The sequence below is a fragment of the Euleptes europaea genome, chromosome 5 (genome assembly GCF_029931775.1).
Source record: "Euleptes europaea isolate rEulEur1 chromosome 5, rEulEur1.hap1, whole genome shotgun sequence".
NCBI lineage: Eukaryota > Metazoa > Chordata > Lepidosauria > Squamata > Sphaerodactylidae > Euleptes > Euleptes europaea.
The window spans coordinates 68,183,370-68,200,260 of NC_079316.1; the positions used below are offsets into that span (position 1 = coordinate 68,183,370).

General features: G+C 40.5%; 1 protein-coding gene across 3 annotated transcripts in view; it reads right to left on the reverse strand.

The window, feature by feature from the left end:
* Positions 1–737: 737 nt before the first annotated feature.
* ATE1 (arginyltransferase 1) overlaps positions 738–16,891 on the reverse strand; it is a 76,577-nt gene continuing 60,423 nt past the window's right edge. For all 3 annotated transcript variants that reach the window (XM_056849426.1, XM_056849427.1, XM_056849425.1), the window contains 2 exons: positions 11,843–11,963; positions 738–955 (listed from right to left, as the gene is read on the reverse strand). In XM_056849426.1, coding sequence (XP_056705404.1) covers positions 777–955; positions 11,843–11,963 — 300 coding nt within the window. In that variant the 3' untranslated portion in view covers positions 738–776. The remainder of the gene's footprint in view (positions 956–11,842; positions 11,964–16,891) is intronic.

Genomic DNA, 16,891 nt, shown 5'->3' on the forward strand with positions numbered 1-16,891 from the left:
ATGCAAGTCGGGAAGCCGCCACTTGTCTACAAAACTGTATACCCTCTTATAAACCCGTTGCCTTATATAAATTATTCTCTTTGGCTATTTGATCACAAACCTATCCTTGAATTTAATACCAAAATAATAAGTATTTACCAGAGTATCATTACAAAAATCAATGCCAACCTCCAAGTTCCTTGTCTATTCAAATGCTATTGCAAACATTATTTAAGAGAAACATTACAATTTGCAACGAATGTCCAAAAAGCCTGAACTTTAATTTATATCACAATGTCAGATAATCAATCCTATGCCATATCAGGGAAGTCTATAATCCTGAAGAACTTCCCCTGGTTTTCCCGTTGATCTGAACGGGACTGGGTTCTGCATAATGTTAGCATGCAAATGCACTTAATCCCCCAACAATAGTAAATAGAAATAAAGTTTGTGGTATATTTTATCACAACTTTCATACTTTTCAGTAGCCAGTTTCCTATAAGAATTCTCCCTCATAGATCTAGACAAAGCTATACAGTAATCTCCAATCACTTATAAACTTCACACTCTTTGATTCTCCAAATGCAGAAAATGAGATAGATTTGTGAAATTAAACAGGTTTAGCAGAGATCTTTATATATGTGAAAAATGGTATCCTTTCAAGATATGACACTCATATATATGCCTGTTACCAGAAAGAGACATTTTATACATCTCTACTTTGAATAAACAGGCTTATCAACACAAACCGTAAGGGATACAATCTAGAAGTAGGACAGAAGATCTCCACAAATGTTTCAACTTTTAAAGAGCAACATTCGCTCTGAACATGCCTGTCCCACCAAAGTGGCATATTGCTGAACACTTTCTTCATCACTGGGCCCCTTTCTCCTTCTCTTATACACGCTGTAAGGCATGACTGTTCTCTTGTGAAGAATCCGAACTCGACCCAGTTCTTTAACACCCCCTTCATCAACTGTAAGGAGAAATAAACACACATTAATGAAAATGATGACCAAAGGAACAGCCCTTATTCCTTTTTGCTTTAGGTATAAATGGCGTTAACATCCTATCCAAGATAACAAACCACCTGATTTTCGGAACTGCACCATTGGCTAAAAGGTTACAAGAGATCAAGGTGTTCTGCTTAAAGAAAATATTAAGGAGGTAACTTGCATCAAAGTGAGAAAATTTATGACAGAAGCTCTAAAAATCAAGGATGATTAGTTTTTTTAAAAAAAATCAAGAGTTAATAGCATAACTTGGGTGATCCCAGCTTTGTAATAAGTAGTTGTTCAGTGCTACAAAACACACCATAGATATTCCAATCCCAATCTTAAGCATATGAAAGTACCCAGAAATAAAAGAGCTCATTTGTTCACTACTTTCAACAGACAACAGGCAAGCCACGCTGGATTTAAATAAACACTGCCAATCAAACCAACTTTCATAGACAGTCATACAAAATCCTTTTGTTTTAAAATCAGCCACAGTTGGGAGCTAGTTGAAAGGGTTAGGGAAGAATAATTCGTGCTGCAATTCTACCTGATCTTTGAGAATTCTTTCCAAACTAGCAGAGATAAGATTTATTATTGTAAACTTAAAGTGCACAGGAAAAAAAAGACCTCAGACATGGAAAACTGTCTATTCTAAATGCAGCAAAGATGACTGAAAAATAAGCTTACTTGGTGTCTGCATACTGTTTGCAGGACACATAAAAAGTAGCATTTAAAGCTGGTGTTACTTTTACGTTGGCTGGAAACCCACATCAGGGTCAACACACATCTTTGGATTCACTCTCCAATTTTGAATAATGTCACCTTTCCAGTATTGAATTTGTGCAGTTTCTGCGATTATACCATGTGTAGGGTTTGGACTGGGGTGGGGTTGTTCTTAGATTTTTATCTTTCAAGAGTTATTATGGGTCAATAAGAAGTGATGCGTGCTGTGCCTTTGATGTGAAAGTCAGATTGATAGCAGCTGTTTCCTAGCATCAACATGAGGATAACATGGGCTTGGGTGGATACCAGGGAACATGTCCCCAGTAGATTTAGACCTACGGCTCAGCTTGGGAGAGGGGAGCTGAGCCTACCCCTGCAGCCAGGACGGGCCAACACCTAGGCACTCTGCAGTTTTGTAGAAGTTCATTTTAGTTCAGGTTTTATATGTTTGTTTTTGTGTTTAAAAATAAAATTCTATATACAAAAAAAGAATTGTCCTTGTAGAGCCAGCGTGGTGTGGTGGTTAAGAGCGGTGGTTTGGAGCGGTGGACTCTGATCTGGAGAACCGGGGTTTGATTCCCCACTCCTCCACATGAGCGGCGGAGGCTAATTTGGTGAACTGGATTTGTTTCCCCCACTCCTACACATGAAGCCAGCTGGGTGACCATGGGCTAGTCACACTTTCTCAGCCCCACCTACCTCACAAGGTGTCTGTTGTGGGGAAGGGAAGGCGATTGTAAGCCGGTTTGATTCTGCCTTAAATGGTGGAGAAAGTCGGCATATAAAAACCAACTCTTCTATTTTATATACATCGTTTCCGATGCTGTACATTATAAACAGAAATGTGAAGATTGAACCCCCCACACACACATTCTTTTAAGACATGCCCCAAAGCTTGTGTGTGCTACTTTTTCCTTTGAACATAGAACCCTGACGCCATATTGTAAACTGCTGTTAACTTTTCTGTTTCATGCTGCAAAGCAAGCTTTGTATTAGATGCATGTGTGTGCACTGTTCAAAACAGACATACAAAGTTCCCTTGGGCATGTAGAACTAGTCACACAATGGTTTGGATCTAGAAATGGAAAAATCTTCCTCACATTTGTGACTACCATGGCAACTCAAGTAATCCTACTTACATCATGTTAGAATAAAATAAATGTCTATAAAAAGAAACATAGACCTATTTTCAAAACCTGCCTTGTACTGAGTTTTGTGAAGAGCATTAGTGAAATATACAGACAGAAGACCAGATAAACACAAATTGAGGAAGTTTTTCTGCCAGCCCTTCAGTGTAGTAGGTCTCAGAAACCCAGTTATTTTCCATGCAGTCTTCTTAATGAATGGGCCCTCTTTCTTTATACTATCAGGCCTTCATGTTGATGAAGAAATTGAACAAATTGTTCTTAAAATAGTCTTGTACAATTACTTTTTCTTTTAAGCTTGCAGCACTTGACTGAATTATGGGAACAAATGTTCCCATGTGGGTCCCTACTTAAAACTGCCTCAAACACTACATTTTAGAAGTGCACCCATAAAATACTTTATGAGTATATACAAATAATGTAAGGCATGACTGTGACAAGATGCCATTTGCGAATGCATGATAATATACGGGCACATTTGTCACAGTTGTTTAATTATGAAGATGTATTCTTAGTTTTAATATTTATTTATTGTTGAGATGCTATATTTAAACCGATGTAAGCCACCCTGAGCCCAACCTTGGTTGAGAAAAGGCGGGCTAAAAATCTAATAAATAAACAAAGAAAGAAGAACTGGGATGGGCTTAATGCTATTGAGGTTAACATTCGCGTGCAATAATTTTCTAGCAAATCAGTGAATGGCTGTATAATTGTGTGACAATGCCCTGACAAAATTGCATCTGCTAATGTAAAAGGCTCAAAAAGATTCTCCCATTCCTTCATTAGAAAGGCAAAACATCACGATACCGGAATCCTTTCACGTCTCATGAACATTTTCCCACTGACTGCTTTGGCATTCATACGTAACACCGCTTCACTAGATGGACCAACAGCCATTCATTTAGGACTAGACTATGGCCGAACTATACCGTACAGAGTCCCCCTTGCAGTCACACGACAGCTGTAGGGAACTTACCCAAAACTGCAGAACCTGACTTGGATGAACACCACGGCACTGGAGATGGAGAGGCTTTAGCCTTCCCTACTCCCTGGGCTGTTTTTGAGCCAAAATAGTTTCAGGGAGATGTTATTTTCCCTGTTGTGGGGCTGCACATTTATTTGTTTACTTGATTTGATAGCCCACCATTCACACTGAGATTCAAAGTGGATTACGAAATATGCGTTGAATACTGCTTATGCAACCCGGCACTGCGACAAAAAAACAGCTGCCAAGCCAAAAGGCACAAAGGGGAATCCCAACTGGACTCGTGGCCAAAAATATTGGGTAGTTGGTCAAGATCACAGCATCTCACAGTACACAAGAGCAGTGTGAAGAATCACTGGCCTTTGGTGCACAGCATGCTAAAATGTGGTTCTCTTGGTGAATATGGTCGATATTTGCTTTACCTACACTGAAGTCAAATGCTAATCTGATTGGTTCCCAGCTTTCTCTCTCTCTCCCCCCCCCCATTAGCCTCCTGAAAGTATCCAGTATTTTTCCAGCATCTGATCACGGCTTTTATTTTGCTGTTACCTGTACTACCTGTTCATCTCTGCCATCTCCATTCTTTATGAAACTCTACAAAGAATAATATTTGTAAGTTAAGCTCCAGGACGGGGCACACACAACCATAAAGTAAGTCTAACTTCTTAAAAGGAAACGGAAGACTTATATTTACAACACCTTTAGGCAAAATATTAGTTGCAACCTGAGCAGGTCTGGCGCCAACTTTCATCTTTAAACAAACACCCACACAGAGACCGTATTTCAAGGACTGCTCATTATTTTTCAATCTCATTCCTTTTATTGAACCCTGAAACCTGATTCTTTTTTTTCTTTTTTTTTGGCTTGCATTTGCTCTTGGACCAAAATTGTATTTCCTGTACGAGATAATGCTTTTGTACATCTACCTTGCTGAACTTGCCCAGTGGCAGAATTTAAATTTTGTGCCATGGGCTCGATATCAAGCACTTCCCTTTTAATTGTGAGAGACAGACTGAAGCCGCGTCTGTACTGGAACAGGATCCATCTTCGCTGGAGCCACCGAATTAAATGATCTTTCCTGTTGAAACAGGATTTTACTTGGCTATTGTGATTACAATTTGTCTCTAGCCAGCGTGGTGGTGGTTTGGAGCGGTGGACTCTGATCTGGAGAACCGGGTTTGACTCCCCACTCCTCCTCACGAGCGGGGGACGCTAATCTGGTGAACCGGTTTGGTTTCCCCACTTCTACACATGAAGCCTGGTGGGGTGACCTTGGGCTAGTCACAGGTCTCTTAGAGCTCTTTCAGCCTCACCTATCTGAAAGGGTGTCTGTTGTGGGGAGGGGAAGGGAAGGTGATTGTAAGCCAGTTTGATTCTTCCTTAAGTGGTAGAGAAAGGTCGGCCTATAAAAGCCAACTCTTCTTCTTCTTCTAGTCAGACTATGAAGAAATGAAATATCAGAAATCCAAGATCAGCTATTTCTTGTGGTTAGGTGAAACATACTCATCTGACAAGAGCCGAAATGATATCTGTGTACATGCTCAATTCAATGAGAAAATAAACAGCCCAAAGAGTGATCATTATCCCCACTGCAAGCCCTAAAGAACTAGCTCAGTAAAAATGTCCACTAGGCTTTTGATAAACCCTAAAATCTAATTTGCAAGTGTTATGGTGGTTGAAGACAATTACTACAATAAGCAAGTAAGACAGTAGTTGCTCTAAACACATGTTTAGAAACAATAATGATCAGGAGGAGGCAAAAAAAAAATTGAAGCTCAAACCAGATAGGAGTGAGGTGTCATCTAGCTATAGATGGAGTTATTTATTTTATTTGCTTCATTTATATCCCACCTTCCTCCTCAATGGGGACCCAAAGCAATTTACATTGTTTTCCTCTCCTCCATTTTGTCCCCCAAAACACTCCGTGACAAGATTAGACTGAGAGCGTATGACTAGCCCCAGATCACTCAGCAAGCTTCCACAGTATACTGGGGATTTGAACTCAGCTCTTCCAGGTCCTAATCCAACACTCTAACCACTACAACACCCTGGTTACATGATTGGTTGCCATTACATTGATCTTGTGCTTCTTCCTGGAAACTTAGGACAGTGTACATGATTGTTAACCATTTTATTTTATTACACTTCATTATTTAGGATTGTATTACTGGCCTTAGTGAGCTTCATGCCTCTCCGGTCAAAACCTAGTACTCCAATCATGCTGGATCCAGGAAGACAAGCTTATGATTTCTTCAGCAGCTTCCCCATACCTCTTTCTAAAATTCCAAATTTCATAGTAGCCCTATTCTCAGCCCGAGAGGCTTTCTAGCAAGCTTACTTCAACCAAAATCATGTATGATCTTATTTTCTTTTCATAAAAGCAGCATTAATTACCCACATTATATAGAACTGTGCCATGGTTTGGTCTGCAACAAGCTCTTATAACAGCAGTAAATCTTGCTGGCTGCTGGTGCCAAGAGACCAGCAACAGACAGGTTGCATTAACATTAAATTTTAAAATTAACTACGGTATATTCAAATTAGCTTCCTGCGCCTCGTCTTGTACGCACCTCTGCTACATCCTGCCCTCCTTTATTGCGCAAGTTATTTCAGATTCAATACTGAAATGTTTCAGCTGCTTTCAAGCTCCACCAAAGAGTTCCGTTTACCTCACATCTTCATGGCCTTTAAGGCTATTTTCTTCCTCTGCCCCCCGCTCATCCCCGTTCTCCTCATACCTAAGAGTAGGATTTATGGTTTTGCTTCTGGTGTTCCATGAAGGTTGCTGGATTTAATTATGCTGTGGTTAGCATTATAATCAAGCACTTCATCCATGAACCTCAAAATGGGATGGTCCATGAAAGATTTTATAAAAGTCTGGATTTGGTAAAATATAGGATCAGCTATAAAGCAGGTTTTAAAAATGAGAATCTCTCCCATCCACAAAAACAATTCATCCTAACTGAGACACCAGGTAGGTGGCAGAAACGCAGCATACATAATATTGGCTCCCCAATTTGAGTAGAAAACATTCCCATTTATGCTGTGCATCAGGCTTATTATAAAGGAAGATGGCTGGGACTAGTACTTCCTTGGAAATGTAAAAGGCAACATGCAAAACTGCTTGCAACAGTGCTCCCTTGCCAGTAATAGCATCCTTTTAGGAGTAGTTGTATATACCCCCCAAGCTAATATGCGACCGAATGTATCAATAGATCAAATTCTCAACACGGCCAAATCTGTGGATATTTAAATCCACAGACTGGAGCCATGAATAAACAAGAAAGACCTTTTTACAAATCTGAAAAATGCCCCAGGTTTGCAGAAAAATCTGGGGGGAAAAACATATATAAGGGAGTTAACCCCCCCCCAAATGCTATTATTACCTGTACCATTAAGAAACAAATGTCTTCATCAGGTGTTGGTAGGCAACCACAACAGTATGGCCAGCCTTCAAGCCTTGGTTTCTGTCAGTAAAAACCAGGGGAAGGGGCACAGCAAACAGAAGAGGCTATGGGGGCTTTCAGGGAAAGGAAAGAGGGAAAAGGGGGGAGGGGGATATGAGATTCCACTCCTCCTCCCCACAAGTCCTTGCGGCTTCCCACTTGTATATTTCTAATAGTACCTGCAAACAGCTTGCATACTTAAGGGTGGCCTTGTGGCAGCAGACTACAAATTTCATGTCAACTAAACAGTGAATCAAACTTACCAAACATGAAAAAGAAATGCACATGCATGAGGACAATTCCAATGTAACTTATGCTTTATGTTTAGAATGATTTCCATGCAGGCATAAACATTAATAGCATTAAGGTTAAAACACTCAGTAATAACCTTTCATCCTGCTGCCTTGTACAGCTATATTTTTCTGTAGGTCTTCCCACATGTGTGCTCCTTTAGAAATACTTTTGGAACAAATGTGAAAGCACATGCACTGAAAACATTTTACTGAAACTGCTTTCCATGTGATTTTTCCCCCTCCAAGAATGACCCATGAAGAGACACTTGGAGGAATCTGAAATCTTACAGTTTCCATTTGGAAGAACAGACAAATACAGTTGATTAGCAAGGATTAAAATGCTTGTGTTTGGAAAAAAGAACACCAAGGTTCAGATAATGATGTTCTCTCTGCTAAATCTTGCAACATAGCTAGAAGTATTTAATCTCAAGGATTCAAAATTTCACCTATATATTAGCTTTTTGATGCATGTACTAGATGTTGACAAATTTGTTTGGATACAGCTCATTAGCACTATCTCTACTGCTTAAATAAATTTTATGATCAAGGATCATGCTGGATTATGAACTTCAATTGCCTTCAAGTGTTTATAAAGTTAATTAGAAACAGATGTGAGCTCAAAAAAGCTGGAACAGTTGCTGTGAATAATCAATGCAGTTGTTTCCACTTTAACAAACTGAACAAGGACTTTCCAAATTCATCCACAGCAATTGTTTGAAAATAGATGTTTTTCACAGTTTTCATTTCTGTCATTCGATTTCTTTGCCACGTGGGAAACTGGCAATATACTCTAAACTGTTCAGTAAGACACACCATCCTAACATATATACCCTATAAAAATAGGTTCGAAAATATCCTATTCAGAATAAGAATATTCTGAAGTCACCTGGGATAATCCTGGTCCTATTAATAGAAGCTTCACCATCAACTTCAATGGATACTGAAATATATCCTAAATAAACAAACAAACCAGAGGTTCTTCTGTGCCACTTCTTCACAGTCCTGCTCAAGGCAGCTTTCATTTAAAACAGTGTCACAATATTAAAAAACAAGCCATTAAATTGGACTGCCGTACCAATGCCCCTCAATAAGAGACACTATGAACATTTGATTAAGCCCTGTCAAAATGCGACTCCTGACTCTGTGATTATCGTCTATGCAACATATCAATGGACAAAGTTCTAGAATTCACTGCCAGTGGTTTTCCATAAATGGGGGAGAATGAGGGAGAGAGAATGAGAGAGAGAAAACACATTATGAAAAGAGCCACCTAGCAATCTTAGTAAAACTGAGTTTTTGTCCTAGGTCTTCCATGAGTCAAAAGAACATTTTATACACTGGTTCCTGTTGAACTGTCATTTCACCATTTGAGAGGAGCACTATTAAGATGGCACTTGAAAATCTATAATCACTGCTTCACTAGCCATATAGCCGCATCATCATGGGGTCATTCTCTCAAAGCAACAACATGTAAAAGGTCTTTTCTAGTGGCTGTCACTGGTCTTTGAAACTGCCATGCCTTTCTCCTTATTCAACACTTTATATACAAGTAAAGGTTCAAGAGCCCTGACCTGGATGGCCCAGGCTAGCCTGATTTCATCAGATCTCAGAAGCTCAGCAGGGTCAGCCCTGGTTAGTATTTGGATGGGAGACCACCAAGGAAGTCCAGGGTTGCTGTGCAGAGGAAGGCACTGGCAAACCACCTCTGTTAGTCTCTTGCCATGAAAACCCCCAAAAGGGGTTGCCACAAGTCGACTGCGACTTGATGGCACTTTACACACAATCACAAAGGTTCAAGAAGGTATCTCAAATTATCTTCTGTGTCCTTTGATGTCTAAAAGTCACCACTACTTGGCAGTGAACAGCTATCAAACTCACAACATTTTTTGCAGAACTTGCTCTAGGCCCTGTTTCTTGCAGAAGCAAGAAATAGGACAACTAAGAGGCATACAATATTTTCTCAGTTGCCCAGTAGATAAAGGTCCAATTTTACTCAACGGTTTTACACACCTTGTCTTAGGATTCCACTGGAAAGCAAACAGTGCATTCAAAAGTGGAAGTTTCAGTCCTCAGTGGTACTAAGAATAATCATAAATGAATAGGAATCTTCTGTCCTTAATAGGGTTGAAACTAGATGGTTGGCATACTGAAACCTTCAATGGTTACTTAAATAAGACATCTATTTATAAAACATATAAAACATTACAGCTTTTAAAGAAAAATGCTGTAGACTGAGCATGGTAATGTATACATTTAGCTCAGCTCTCCTCTCAGTAATTAATATCTTGAATACTATATATGATTGCTGCAAGGGTGAAATTTAGATATTCTACAGACTGAAGAACTTCATCTATCCTTTCCTGGTTCTTTTGTTGCTAATGCTCTTAAATCAGCTGCTTTAAAGATGGGGCCATATTATTTTTGTCCAGTTTAACACACACATACCCTGAAACAGACATATATAGGATGTTGAAAAGCATCAACATTTGCAACCACAATGAAGAAAGACATGATTTTTTAAATGATGACCCTGGAGAATCCTAAAAGCTCAAAGTATCTAAGAGATAAAGGCTACCATAAGACCTCTTCAGAAGATGCCCCCCAAAATACAATAGGTCCAATAACATCATATGCGTACAAACTAATCTGCCATTAAGTTGAGAAAATAGTTATTTCTGAAATTTTCTTGTCCAGGAAAATGCACATTGAAGGCTTCTCTTCTAGTGGTTCGTCACAGCCACAGATGAGAGAAAAGTACAACCAACCATCATTGGTCTTCAAGCATATTAATACTTCATAAGCAAGGAAGTCTTTACTTGCTGAATTATGAACTGTTGCAGTGTGATACCTACAGGACTTGTTACGGAAAAACATTACATTTGAAACAGAACACACCATTGTCTGTCTGACCTGATGTTTATATTCACTGTATTTCAATTAAGGGACTTATTTTACTGACAACTGTAAGGAGGTGTTTTGCAGGAAACTGGCCCTGGAATGGAGCACCGCTTCCTAAAAGCCAGCAGCTACACAAACCTCAAATAACTGTAGCTCACAGCAGGCCTCCTGCTATTCAGCATGGAGCTATGTTTTAATTTCCTTAAGCCACAGGACACAAGTCTGAATTCAGATTGCATTTTGTCCATGCTGAATACATCGGCCCAGACACAAACTTTCATATTTTATTATTTCAAAATGATACTCATAATACATTTCATGTTCTCTTTTAGGTCAATGTTGTGCTGCTCTTCCTGGACCTTCCCAGCCTTCTCCCGGTTCTAGCCCCACTATCTTGGGTACTTATTTATTCACCCAAATATTCCGTGTCCTCAGAACAACTTTTATATCCCATTAGGAAAGGTCAATTTGATCATACCCTTGTGTGTAAAGTGCCTTCAAGTCGCAGCCGACTTAGGGCGACCCCTTTTGGGGTTTTCATGGCAAGAGACTAACAGAGGTGGTTTGCCAGTGCCTTCCTCTGCACAGCAACCCTGGTATTCCTTGGTGGTCTCCCATCCAAATACTAACCAGGGCTGACCCTGCTTAGCTTGTGAGATCTGACGAGATCAGGCTAGCCTGGGCCATCCAGGTCAGGGCTGATCATACCCTTACCTTGATTCTATTCATTCCCTTTTTCAAGCAATAGGATCTGCACTCCTAATGGTCTGAATGACACTGAGATTGTGCCTCAGATGATACCTTCCCTGGAGCAGACCCTGAGATACCCTGGTGGAGTAATCCGTGCGCTACTCCAAATACCCAAACAACCTCTCATGCAAACTGGCCGTCCACATGAATGCCTGATCATACAGACCCAATTTGACAGAAAAATTATACAGGAACAAAGTTTCCACGCAACCTGCTGTGTGTGCGGAGAAGGGTCAGCCTGCAAAGAATACTGGGGTGTGTGGGCATGTATGGAGACTTCCATCATTCTTCCACTACGATGTCTCAACAGCAACCAATATCGACTTTATGAACCACAGCAGTTAGCTTATAGGGTGATATAGGATTTGAAATTACAGTAGATAACATTCTGTGAAAATGAAATGGCTTTTATCTCTACTCATTATGGGGAACATTATAGTAAACAATGCCAAGGTGATTCTGGCAATGAGAAAAGACTCAAGATGTTTTGGAAAGGAAAAAGAAAGGCACTTAAAAATGAAAGAAGCCAAGCCCTGGTATAAAATCGACATTTAAACATATAGCATTACCGGTAGGCAGTGTAATATCTCAAGATAAATGTGCATGACGGAAGTTATACACCCACCTGCTTTGGCATCCAGATTGAAGCGACAATATTTTGAATGCTCAAGAGAAGGCAGGCATTGCTCAGTGGGTACCCAGACATACGTCTCTGGACACAACAAGTAAGAAGGTCTATATTGGCCCTAGGGAAAAGAAAAAAAAAGAAATAAATAGCATGTATTTAGGGGGAGAAATACCTCATCTTTTGCTCCAGGGTAAAGGCTGTGCTATTAATAGAAAATTTAAGCAATATAATTCAATTACAACATACAGGTGAACAAAGCGTATCCCTTATACAAATTGTACCCCACCCCATTTTTAAAGGTGTAGTATGCCTGACTAATCTGTCTTAAGCACTGGTTTCTTCCTGTCTTGCTAAACTGGCACGAGCACAAAGGCACAAAATGAACATTAAAATCAAACTGTCTGTTGTTAGTTTTTAATATTTTCAAAGGGAAAAACTCCACAGGGTTGTTGTTGTTTTGCTTGTTTGCTTCTTCATGTCAGGAGTCTTCATGGCATCTTAAAACTGAACTGCACCCAATGGTATGTAATCTGATTAAAGGCTGCATTACCTGCTGGGCCCCATTTTAAGAAAGCAACACACTGCAGGCTTTGGGGTTCTTCCGCCATTTCCCCGACCATCATTCTTTCCCCCACCACTGACATTTTGCACTTTACGTCAGCCCGACGAAGAGTTCTGGGGAACTCAAAAGCTGTTTTTGATATTTTGGTGGGTCCTAAGAAAAAGGTAGTGCACTGCTGTCACTATATACAGAAGTGCTGGTCTACAAATGTATAAATGGAGTGCATGTACAAGATGATACTAAGGCGTACGAGATGATAGTGATGATTCTAAGATGTTATATGGGGGCAGGGGGAGATTAAGCCCGGCCTTCTAAAGACCAAAAGTTATCCATATTTTGTTATTGAGGCTTCAAAATCTCTCCAATGAAAATATCCCAAAGGAACACATGCACGCACTCACTCTCATACACACAGAGGAAACAAGTGAGCCAGTGTGGTGCAGTGGTTAAGAGCAGTGGTTTGGAGCAGTAGACTCTGATCTGGAGAACCAGGTTTGATTCCCCACTCCTCCTCAAGAGAGGCGGAGGCTAATCTGGTGAACTGGATTTGTTTCCCCGCTCCTAAACATGAAGCCAGCTGGGTGACCTTGGGCTAGTCACACTCTCTCAGCCCCACCTACCTCACAGGGTGTATGTTGTGGGAAGGGAAGGTGATTGTAAGCCAGTTAGATTCTTCCTTAAGTGGTAGAGAAAGTCGGCATATAAAAAACCAACTCCTCTCTCTCTCTCTCAACATGTTTCACAGTACTGCAGATCTAAGTTCTGGTTCAGGAGAGGTCTCACTAAATACGTTTTGGACTGTTTAATGTGTGTGTGGGGGGGGGAGTAGGGAATGTGCTCTCTCCAGTACAATCTAAACACAGTTTGTGAAAACCGAGTAGCTGAATTTACGTGCAAAGCACTCTCTTGGGGAAGATAATGCCTATCTCTGTTTATGTAATAAAATCAGGGAGCAAGGGCCCTGCTGCAGTACTTCACTTCTGGGATTCCACTGGTGTTGCCTTTCAAGGCAAAGACTGAATTTAATAAACCTTTAGACTGCCTTGCCTTTTCTCATGGCCAGCCTGCCTCTGCCTTAATGCACTGCTGTTGATAATTCAGGGTCATTTTGTTTATGTAATGCTAGGACTCCTCTTTTAAGCAGCTGGCTGGAAACTAAGATGAAGGCCACGTTAATTCGCTTTTAATAAAAGATCAATGGGGCTTATTGTGGAAAAATAGAACACAGATGTACGCTTTACCTGATAAAAAAAAATTAAATGTGTGTTTAACCTTTTCTGTTTGTTCTATGCTACTGGTACTTGACCCTCTTTGTTTTTTTGAAACGATTATCTTTCTTTGGAGCTTTTATTTTTCATATTTGGTATAGTCTGTGAAAACAAACTCGGCCGATATTCCTTCATCTCAAATGCTCGCCAAATCCCTTAGATTTTTCAAAATATGCAAAAAGTAAATCTTCAGACTTAAGTTTCATTAAAAAACCTTTGGCCTAGGCCTTGGAACAGAACTTCAGAAATTTCTGACTTGGTTTGGAGCACAGAAACTTGAACGCGAGGCATGGCAGAGTGAGAATAGTTCAATTACGGAACCTCAAGGCAGAGCTGCCAACCCTGCCTCCAGAAGTTTCCAATTAAAAATCCAGCCATACTTTACAACAGCCTGAATGAATGTCATATGTAAGGATTTTGCCTTCAACGAGCCTTTTTCAAGAGGGAACCGGTGCTGAGAGAGACTGGTTGGATTTCTGGTGGGCACCAAGAAAGGGGGGTGAAGGGGAAAAGCAAGGGAGCGATAAAGTGACCAGTTAAACACCCTGCACTAAAATATGCCTCTAGAACAAAAGAGTGTTGTAGAGTGACGTGGTTAATGTTTTTTTGCCTCTGAGTAATCCCACACTGGGTACTGAGCAGGCTGAACTGTGGAACTTTCTGTATCTTCTATTGAGAATGTATGGCTGACCTCCCCTTCTGCCACCCCTTTCCCTTTATGTGAAATACACAGTTTAAAAGGAGAAATAGCTATAGGGCAACTTCAAAATAGGAAGCTGTTCTTCAGTAGTATCTTCCATAGATAGTGGGATTTCATAATTGTCAGGAAGTGTGACATTCTGCTTTCATATTGCTGTTGTGGACCTAAAGCCTGCCTATATCAATTCCTAGTACATTGGGTTGCCAGCTCTGGGTTGGGCAATACATGGAGATTTTGGGAGTGGAGCCTGAGGAGGGTGGGGTTTGGGGAGGAACTTCAATGTGGTATAATTAAACACATGAACACGCCTTATACTGAATCAGACCCTTGGTCCATCAAAGTCAGTATTGTCTACTCAGACCGGAAGCAGCTCTCTAGGGTCTTAGGCAGAGGTCTTTCACTTCACCTACCTGTCTAGTCTCTTTAACTGGAGATGCCGGGGATTGAACCTGGGACCTTCTGCATGCCAAGCAGATGCTCTACCACTGAACCACAACCCCTCCCCGAGAGTCCACCTCTAAAGCAGCCATTTTCTCCAGGTGAGCTGAACTTTGTCACCTGGAGATCTCCAGCTACCCACATGGAGGCTGGCAACCCTACTAGTACATGATAAACTAGTTGTGCGCTTCTGCTTTCAAGAACAGGAATGAGATTTCACCATAATGCTGAAAATCTTCTAAAGTGGGTACACATGGCCTGGGAGTCTAACATGTCCTGATTTTTATGACAGTCTGGGGAAGGGCGATTTAACCCTTTCTTCTGTCTTCCCATATGTAAATCCCCTCCCCCTGGTCACAGTTCCTGTTGTGTTTTTCCCTATCACGGAAACAAGCAATATGAGGGAGGCAAGTTAAATTAGTAAAACAGCATACAAGGAAATGTTAAGCCCCAGCCTAACATTACATTTCAATTCCCTTCTCTCCTCCAGCCCTAATTGCTGCTATTAATAGAAATTTAAAAGGAGATATAATCACAGATCTCCCTATCTTGTCTAAAAATATATTTAGAATTGCTGTCATAGTCTTCCAGGAAACTCAATTAGTAAAATATTTGGCATAATGGTATTTATAAGTGTTTCAGTTAACATTTTCTCTGCATCAGCGGTATTTGAAAATCTAAACATATCAATGCAGTTTATACAATGAATACCCATTTTTTTTTCTACTGGCATGTTGAAGCTTGGAGGACTGGGAACATTATTAAAATTAAACTTCAAAATTGCATTTAAACATGGGTATGGACCCTGGTTTTTCAGAAGCAGAACAAAGGACAGGTTTATTTTGATTTTTTTTTAAAAAAAGAATTTTCCATAGTCTGTGGTACACCCAGACGTAACACTGATAATCCATGACTGGAGCACCCATCTCTTACTCCTCTGAACAGCTACAGTCTAAGAGGGACATTTGATGCTGCCCCTTCTTCTCATGCTCTTTAGCAGATGCGAATAGGTTCTCTGGAGGTGGTATTTGCCCCAGCAGCAAAAAGAAAAAGAAATCCTGGGAAAAGGACATTAAGATTACCCCCTTTACCTTGCTATGTGCTGATCCTAATCTAAATCTCCCCCTTCCTTCCTGTAGATGCTATTTTAAAGGCTTCCAACTTTGTGCCTAGTTAAGTCCCATGTTTAAGCGACCAACTTTGCTCATCAAGTAAGTGTGTACTAGAGAAGACAATTAGGATGGTTTCATATAGTTACACAGATTTTGAGAGGGGGTTTTTTAATCTATATGGCGCTCCCCAAAAACACATAGAAGCAAATGAGCACTCTTGGGCTATATAGCTTTTGTCAATGACAGTCCCACAATCTCCATCATCAGCATTTTGCAGGGCTGCTGAGGGTAGGAAAGAACCATGTACTTAAGCATTACTCCACAGTATCTAAGACACTGTCAACAGTCTAGTTCCCATGTTATGACCAATTAGAGGAATTCCTGAGCTCACACATACCTACCCATATCACTTTCTAGCTACCACTAATCATGGTTCAAAGTTGTATGTGGACAAGAATAGAAAAATGAAATTCATGCAGATGAAAGGGAGCACAAGGGAGGAGGGTGCAAGCATGAAAGCTGGTGTGGTGTAGTGGTTGAGAGGCAGGCTTTAATCTGGAGAACTGGATTTGATTCCCCACTCCTTCAAATGAAGCCAGCTGGGTGACCTTGGGCTAGTCACAGTTCTCTCTGAACTCTCTTAGCCCCACCTACCTCACAAGGTGTCTGTTGTGGGGAGAGGAAGAGAGGGAGATTGTAAACCGGTTTATTCTTCTCAAAAGTAGAGAAAATCAGCATATAAAAACCAACCCCTCCTCCCCTTCCTCCATGCAAACCCGTGGTTTCGGGATAAGATAATGTGACGTTACATTCCATTTCTATGATCCCCTTACTACCTCCAACTTCAGAAATCTGGAAGCATGCTTTAAGTTGGAGCTTAACATTGTTTCAAACACCAATAATTTAAATTGCTAAGCTGTTGCCAGAACGTTTAGCACATTTTCTCCTTTAATCCTACATTATCTG